Raw genomic sequence first — 9,556 nt, 5'->3', positions numbered from 1 at the left:
GAAATGTAACAAAAGTCATATTTTTTATGTTTAACCGATATTTGGGTTAAGAAGTACCGGTGAAACATTTTTTCAAAGTCGCTTATTTTGTTCTAAATATTACTAGGAATCAGGTCCCACAAAAACATTTCTGCTATCAATTTGTTCCTGAAAAAATGTTAATTCTATTCAACTATCATTAATTAATGCTATCTAAGACGCAGCTACGTGCACGTACGGTCGAGGAGATTTCACCACGTTTTCGCTTAAAAGTTATATCTTATATTTCTGTTCGAGTTATACGTTAGTATAGTTCATAATCGTTATTGTTTGTTTAAACTATGGTTATTTACTTTATCCTGTGTTCTACAGTATGAAGAGTGAAAATTAGGATTCAGGTGAAAATAAAAAATCATTGTTATATTTATAAAATAATGTACATAATTTTATTTTAAAATAGCACCATTAATACTAATTGTTTAAATTTCACAATATATTTAAAACATAGTTTATAAATTGTTTAATATGCATATATATTAATATGTATTCGAAGAACGTATGATATATATCTTTATTAATATAAACGTATGAATGTAATATCTATAGACTCATTATGTAAGCGATTAACGAAAATACTGTCATAGAAATTATACTTAAGTTGTTCGCAACAACTGTAGTAGCTGGATTTTTATCTTGCATAATATGAATCATTTCGTGCAACCAATCATTAATCACACTGGAATGATTTCGATACCATTGTAGGTTGCTCGAAGCAGATGTATTCGCAGTTTTGATGCTTGCTACTATGTTTGTGATGTTGCCCACTTTGTTACTTAACTCGTTCAGCTGCAATATTTGTTAAAACAATAATTATATTCATATATTGTTGAAATTTTGTTGGTAAATCAAATAAAAATGAATAAATAAAGACATTAATATATACTGTTTCTCCTTTGATCCAATTTTATTACTATGTCATGAGTTGAAAATTATAATGTTGTAAGTCAAGTTTTTGAAAATTTGCGTTTAGTCGCGTATTTCAATGCTTACAAGCATTATCCCTTTAGTTTTATACCTATATGTACAAATTTTTTATAAATATATTATGTGTATTGTACGAAACATTTCGAAATTTCATTAGCACTTTAATGAGAGGCAGCATTATCATAATTATATTGGTAAAATAATGAATCTGAAAATATATACAGGCTATTCGGCTACGAGTATAACAAAATTTAAAGGGTGATTCTTAAAGCTAAAATAAGATGAAAATTAAGAATTGCGTTCTCGGTTTTATTATTTAATTATTGGCAATTGAAAATCACAAACGAAAGGAAATGAGCCTAAGAATCGGGCTGCACAGGGAACTTCAAATCGAACGATACATGGGCAGTAGCTTACCTTGTTGAAGTTATACAAATGTGTGTGGTTCATTCATGACAGCGTTCGACCACATTTAGTGGCACCTCAAGAATACTTATGCGAGAACAAGAATGCGTATGTGATTTTTCTGTAGACACCCGCGGACCGGACAATTGCGCTGCACGTATGAAATTTGTATGATTATTGTTTCTGTATATTAGTATTTATTAATTATTTATGTCGGAAGAAATAATTTAATCTATGATTTTTCACACAAGACGTCGCACAAGTTACTTTACGTCTTCAAACATCATATTCTTCTTCTTTACGACTTCTTCGAGGTAAGCTGTTGGCCATGTATCTTTAGATTTGAGAATCCCTGTGCATTCCGCTGCGTAGGCTGACCTACTGTTGCTTGTGTAAGGACGTTTGCCCGCGAACAAAGCTATTTCGACTAATTGTTAATTGTTAATAATTAAAAAAACAAAGCCGAAAACACAATTCTTTTATTCTTAATTTACTTTTTATTTTAACTTCCAGAATCACCCTTTAAATTTGTCTACACCTGTAGCCAAATGCTTTGTATAGTGGTTACAACATATTTAATAATAATAAGCCTCGCAAAGACCAACAAGATATTTAAATAATTAATTATATTAATAAGCAATAATATCAAGTATTAGTATAATAGTAAGTATTAATAGTAATAGAAAAAAAATTTGCATACACACATACAAAAAACCTTACTTAATAAAGTCCAATAATTCTTTCTATAAAACAGAAAAGATAATTTTTATTTTTTATATTAATTTTTTATTAAATGTATATTTGCAATAAATGTGTTGTAATCTCTATGTGCGGTTCTTTTTTATTAGGTCTATATTCTACCAGTATAATAATTATGATCTTCGCGTTTCACAATGTATAGTACTTATAAAATTTAGAAAAGTTTCATACGATGCACATAATACATGTAACCATAAAAATGTTCTGTGCTATTTATTCGAACATCTTCAGTATGTGTTCTTTCAATGTTAAATACTTTGAGTCAATGTAATGTTTTTATAGTAATAAATTTGTATCACTATTTTATAAAAAATAAGTTAGACCACAATGAGTTTCAATTAACTGTATGTTAACAAATAATTTACAAATTGACAAAAATCTATTTCTGTAAAACTTGTATTTATGTTGCATTTTTAAATTATTATGTAAGCTTTTTCGCAATTTTATGGCTTCTAATTTGCATTCTATATGTAATAAAGAGCGAAAAGTCTAAAAAATCGTTAACATTGAAATATTAGAAAAAATTTGATTTTAAAAGTGAACTTTTTCACGATAAAAGTGTCATTATTCTATCTAATAAATTATTGTTACTTAACAAAAAGAATGTTATAATTTAGAAATTGTATTAGCTCTTTTTCCTATAATAAATAGTATTAATATATATCTATGTTGAATATATAATAAATTTGTATTGTACGTGTGAGAGTGAGGGACCGTAGAGCAAAAACTTCACCCAAGTATGTATCCTCTCCCTAGTATGTGTATAAGTATCGCATGATAACCTAGGCCTCCGTTGAGAAAAAAGAACTATGTGCAGTGTGAAATGGAAAAAATGATAAGTGAGCAAAATGCAGCACTCAGACAACAAACGCAACAAATTACAGTCATGCTACAATTACCTACAAACATGTTCAGCAAAAAATAGAAATGGACACGTTAAAAATAGCAGCTTGGAACTCCAATGGCCTACAACAACGGGTCATAGAAACTAAAACGTCTCTGTATAACAATAATATTGACATATTACTTGTTTCAGAAACACATTTCATACCAAAAGACTACATGAAAATACCATATTACACCATCTATGATACCAAACAGCCCTCAGGAAAAGCACACGAAGGGGCCGCAGTGATTGTAAGAAACGATATCAAACACAACTTATATAATCAAATTAGTCAGGAACACGTTCAAGCAACCACAGATACAATACAAACTAACAGCAATTACATCCAGATGTCAGCTGTATATGCACCACCGCGACACAAAATGACATCACAAAAATGGGAACAGTATTTTTAATCCTTAGATGACAAACACATCGCAGCGGGAGACTTTAATGCAAAGCACACACTATGGAGCTCAAGAATTAACACACATAGGTAGACCACAAGAAAAATATAATAGAACAAGCAATCTCAACATATTATCTACATGAAAACCAACATACTGGTCAACGACAGATCGAAACAAAATTCCTGACTTGCTTGATTTTGCAGTTATAAAAGGACTAAACACAAACAAATTAAAAATAACACCCTGTAGAGGTGTGTATGGCGTTATGTTGTCGTCGGTGACAGTAATAGTTGTCGGCTGTAGATGTCGCTGCTGGGGCACTGTTAATTATTCTATTATTTTGATGCGTGGCAGAAAAATAAGATCACGGGTGCCGGAATCGAACCCGGGTCCCGAACGTTCGAAACCTAGAGCGCTAACCATTTCGCTACCGTGTTCGTTGCTTAGTTAGTGTTGTGTAGCGGTATTTGTTGTCGAGTGCCGCTACAACCCAGTCTTGAGTTTAGCTCCGATAATAATACACATACACCGATAATAATAGAATACACAAGCAAACCGATACTTTATAGCAAATCAGAATCACTTTGCAATAAAAGCACCGAATCACAAACATTTAAAGAACTAATCGAGAACAAAATCAACTGCAAGAAATTATACAAGAAGCAGCATGGACAACCACTACACCTGAACCGTAGTCGTAGAAGTAGTGAGTAACGAATACGTGAAACGGGATATTATATTCGATTTCGTGTGAGTGCAAACGATTTTGTATTAATCATACTGTTTCCTACAAACTAATAATATAACATTCCTACAAATTGGGAACTCGTCCGTGCCAATATAATTTTTTTTTTATTGTTTTTGATCGGAAAGCGGTGTGATAAAAGACAATATCGTTAGCCGTTGAGAATAATATCGTGTGTATAGAAGTGATATTATTGAAGAAACTAAGATGGCAAATTGTGAAGGGGAACAATTTTCAAGTGAGGAAAATCTAACGTTGGAAGAATTAAGAAACAAGTTTGCACAGATGAATCTACCAATATCTGGTGCAAGGTCAGTGTTGGTTGCTAAGCTAAATCGAGCGTGTAGTGCTACCAACCAAATCTCAAAGAGCCAGTAAACGGCGAAAGATCCACGGAGAAGCGAGGTTCGGGGACCATATCAAAAACTAAGCGTGATCGAGATGAAGGCGAAAATCTCGAGAGGCTTAGGACAAAGGAATTAAGAGAACGTCTTGCTAGTATGGGGCTAGAGACGAGAGGAAGGAAAGCTGAATTACGTGAAAGACTACAGGCGGCGTTGGAAGAAGAAGATGCGTCGTCGAAAGAAGAAAGTGACTACGAAAGTGAAACGGAAGACGATGAAGAAGACGAAAGAGAACGCAGAAGGAACGCACGAGATGTACATAAAAATTGTGACAAATGCCGTAGAAAAACACGTAGGCGTACAACATTAAGTTTTCAAAATGTCCAAGACGCCTTAGATGTTTTTACGGGCGAAAACAATGAAAATATCAATCAATGGTTCAAGACGTTTGGAGAAACTGCAAGCATGTATATGTGAACAGAGGAACAGAAAGTAATTTATACAAAAAAGCTGATGAAAGGATCAGCAAAAATATTTGTCAATTATGAGTGCCATGCTAGAACTTGGCGTGAATCAAAAAGAGGACTAATAAAGGAATTTTTCAAAAAATTTAATACTTGGCAAATACACCGTAGATTTCAAGAAACAAAAAAAAAAAGAGATGACGAAGGATATACAGCGTACATGTACCGAATGCTTGGAATGTCACATGGATATGGAAGAAGCAGCAAAAATGAGGTACATCGTAGACGGAATAAGAGACAAAGAAGGCAATACAGCAATACTATACGGGGTTAAATCAATGAAAGAACTGAAGGAAAATCTAATCATCTATGAGGAACAAAAATCCCGCATAACAGAGTCAACTGTGAAACCGGTCAGAGCTAAGAACAACAGGAAATACAGGCAATCTGGAGGCGTAGTGAAGTATAAAAGGTGTCATAATTGCGGTCATAGAGAACATGTGAGTGCAGATTGTCCGAACAAATCGAGAGGCCTTAAATGTTTTAAATGTAGAGAATTTTACATTTAACTAAAAAACAAAACGCGTTTTGATGGGTTGTGGAATGAAAATAAAAGAGAGTTCAAGCAAATAAAGATTATGCATATGAATGTTGTAGCAAAAATAGACACAGGAAGTGATCTTAATTTAGTACGAATGAATTTGTATTCGCGTTTAGGAGCACCTCAACTTGAGAAAAAAATAATCAAATTCGATAGTATAGGCGCCATTGAAGTACAAATTATGAGACGATCCAAAACGGATATAATAATTGACGGTTTAAATGCAACGTTAGACTTTGACGTAGTTCCCGATAACTTTTTGGGACACGATGTACTATTAGGTATTGAATTAACTGAACAAGTGGAAGTAAGAGTGAAACATAAACATGTAAAGTTCAAACAAATTAAAGAAAAACTATGTGAAAACCAGTGTGCTGCCGAAGATAGTGACGTGGTCGATAGTCACGTGGACGCTGATTGATCGAGTACGCAAAGCCCAAGAAGAGGATCAAGAGATGAAAAAAGAATAGTCGAGGCAGTACGTGATAAGATGAAAAATAACTTTACGTTAATAAAAAATAGAGTATTATATCGCGAGACTCATAGTGATGAGACAATAGGTGTGCCGAAATCGATGCAGTGGGACATTATCAAACTAGTACATGAACAAGGACATTTTGGCAGTGCTAAAACGATGATAATACTCAAAAGAGATTATTGGTTCCCCAACATGGAAGACAAAGTAAAGAAAGTAATTGACAACTGTATACGGTGCATGTTGGCAGAAAAGAAGAAAGGGAAAAGTGAAAGAGTGTTATATCCCATAGAAAAAAGAGCTGTCCCATTAGATACATATCATATCGACCACTTAGGACCGATGCCGTCAACGAAAAAATCCTATAACTATATTTTTATAATTGTCGATGTGTTCACCAAGTTTACTTGGTTATATCAAACCAAAACTACTACGACAAAGGAGGTGGTAGGTAAACTTAAGTAGCAGACATTAACTTTTGGAAATCCGACCGCGGTTCAACGTTCACTTCGAACATATTTAAAGAGTATTGCCAAGAGGAAAAAATTGAACACATGCTAATTACTACGGGTATACCACGCAGAAATAGTCAGGTGGAAAGAATGAACGAAATAATCATACCTGTTCTAACGAAACTCTCTTTAAGCAATCGAGCAGAATGGTGGAAATACGTGGGAAGAGTGCAACAAATTATAAATGTAAGCCACAACTGAAGTATTAAGAAGACATCACTTGAACTATTAATCGGAAACAAATAAGACTTAAAACATACCAAGAATTAAAGCAACTGATACACGAAGAAATGGCGAATATTTTTTAAGAAGATCGCACGAACATGAGATTAGAGGCGGAGGAAAATATTGCAAAAATCCAAGAAGAAAACAAAAGAACATACAACAAACGTCGTAAAACTGCTACGAAATATAAAATTGGTGATTTAGTAGCAATAAAACGTACTCAGTTCGGAACAGGTACAAAGTTATTATCAAAGTTTTTGGGTCCATACAAAATAACATCGGTATAGGGCAAAGATCGTTACGAAGTCATCAAAATGGGTGAGCAAGAAGGACTGCAGAAAACAAGTTTCGCAGCTGATCATATGAAGCCATGGGTTAAACCATTAGAATTTGACGAGGATACTGAAGAAAATGACGATTTTAAGGACAACGAAAGATAATCGTCATCCATTGAGGTTGATAGTCGATGAAGAATAGCAAGAAATCAGGAGCACAAGTAAAATTAGTAATGATGGGCACATCTAAGGGCAGATGTGTTCATCAGAATGGCCGAGTTCTGGGATAGTATGACATCAGGGAAGAACATGGCGTGAGGGGTGATTGTTTATTAGCGTTGTCAAGATATGTTAACGTTGTCAAAGAATGTTGTGAGCGTTACCAAGGGATGTTAGAGAAAACGTGAGCGTAGAAAACGTTGTAACGAGAGTTGAGAGAGTCAGAGTTGAATTTATAATTGTCGAATGAAGATCCTTGTGTTGTAATGTCGTAAAAGTAGTGAGTAACGAATACGTGTAACGGGATATTATATTCGATTTCATGTGAGTGCAAACGATTTTGTATCAATCATACTGTTTCCTACAAACTAATAATATAACATTCCTACATATATGACCCCATAAAACCAATAATAGAGAAAGAAAAGTTAATACCAGATCACCAATTCAGATTCAGAAACAAACACTCCACGATAGAGCAAATGTACAGGCTTATAAACGAAATAATACCAGCACTAGAAAACAAACAATACTGCATAGCCCTCTTTATGGACGCAGAGAAAGCATTTGACAAAATAAACCACGAAAGCGTACTACAAACAATCAGGAAACAATTCCCGGAACAAATATACCAATTAATAAAATCTTACGTAAGCAGCAGAACCCTCGTAATAAAAATCAAGGACACAAACTCTGAAGTTAAAGACATCAAGGCAGGAGTTCCGCAGGGAAGCGTCTTAGGACCAATGCTACACACATTATACACGGCCAACATACCAACAACTATCAATAGCAAAATACTGACAACAAGGAGACAAATGCATTGGCTAGCAAGTCGAAAATCCAAATTAAGCATAGAAAATAAAAATATGCAAAATGATCATAAAACCAATCTGGATGCACGGAATACCACTACGAGTGATAGCAGCAATGAGCAACATAAACAAAATAGAGACAATACAAGCTAAAATTCTTAGAACGATAGTAAACACCCCATAGTACGTTAGAAACGAGGATATACGGAGGGACCTGGGAATACCAACGGTCAAGGAAGAAATTAACAGAAATGCGGAAAGATACAAAGAAAGAATAACAACACACCCAAACCGGCTAGCTGCGGAAACAATCAACACCTTAAACATGGAAAGAAGACCGAAAAGGAAACACCCAGCAGATCTCACAAAGGATATAATCTAGCAAACGCGAGGATGGTACCCCGGTGGGGGTAGTCACCCACATGATAATAAAGCAGCTAAAAAATTCTTCTAAATGTTCAAATTGGACAAATTGAGAATATAAATAAATAAATAAATAAAAAAAATGTGCATTCTAGGAATTTTTGCACTTTTACGTCTGCTGTATGTTCATAATAAACGTTAATCAATATACCTTTGTAATTTGATCTTCCACTGAAATACGAGATGCCAGTTTAGAAATTAATTCTTCTACGCCATCCCAGTCCTCATAACTGAAAATAAAACAAGTATATAATATTCTCTTTTTCTACATTAATTAAATGCGTATTGTTTCGTGTAATTATTTATCAACTTACAAATTATATATATTTTCATAATTATTAACTAGGTAGTCTAACATCACATCCACTCCAAATTTTCCAGAATTGTAGACAGAAGCAAGTACGGTGCTAACATCTTGCTTTCGAATATTAGAGGTATAGTTATACGTCAATGCACGTTCAATATACCTGCAGCAAAATAAAAAGATTGCTAATTGTAATAAAAATTTCTATGTTTTAAAAATGTTTTAAAAATTTTTACTTATTGATAGCCAATGTGAATAAAAAGTTCGGAAGATTGCAGAACAATCTAAATATCATTATCATTAGTAGGTATAATATTCTTAATGTTATATATAATATATAATAATATAATGTTCTTAATGTCAACAGTGACTCTTATTAATTCGAACAAGGAACAAATTATATTAATTTTAATTATTAATTTTGTAAAATATGTATATAATATGAATTTTTAATCACTCAAAAGCGTTTATTAAATAATTTACTAAATAACACAAATCTAGATGTTTTACAATTCGTATATTCATAAATTACACACATATTTATATTTTTAATACAAATTGTAAATCATAAATTATTTGATGAATAATAAAAATTAGATCAAGTACTTTGTTATTATACTACTAAAAATTATAAACCTTTTATACTCAAATCATATACTCGTATAATCATATACACTCAGATCATATACTGAAATCTGGCTTATCACGTGTGTCACGTGTTATAATTACAG

The 9,556-nt window shown here is 33.1% G+C and overlaps 1 protein-coding gene across 3 annotated transcripts in view; it reads right to left on the bottom strand.

Moving 5' to 3' along the window:
• Positions 1–410: 410 nt before the first annotated feature.
• Positions 411–9,556, bottom strand: part of LOC126917395 (putative aminopeptidase-2) — a 69,893-nt gene continuing 60,747 nt past the window's right edge. For all 3 annotated transcript variants that reach the window (XM_050724224.1, XM_050724215.1, XM_050724233.1), the window contains 3 exons: positions 8,836–8,988; positions 8,673–8,751; positions 411–825 (listed from right to left, as the gene is read on the bottom strand). In XM_050724224.1, coding sequence (XP_050580181.1) covers positions 580–825; positions 8,673–8,751; positions 8,836–8,988 — 478 coding nt within the window. In that variant the 3' untranslated portion in view covers positions 411–579. The remainder of the gene's footprint in view (positions 826–8,672; positions 8,752–8,835; positions 8,989–9,556) is intronic.

The sequence above is a fragment of the Bombus affinis genome, chromosome 1, assembly GCF_024516045.1.
Source record: "Bombus affinis isolate iyBomAffi1 chromosome 1, iyBomAffi1.2, whole genome shotgun sequence".
Lineage (NCBI taxonomy): Eukaryota > Metazoa > Arthropoda > Insecta > Hymenoptera > Apidae > Bombus > Bombus affinis.
The sequence above is the reverse complement of the archived record's forward strand: the minus strand, read 5'-3'. Positions and strand labels throughout refer to the sequence as shown.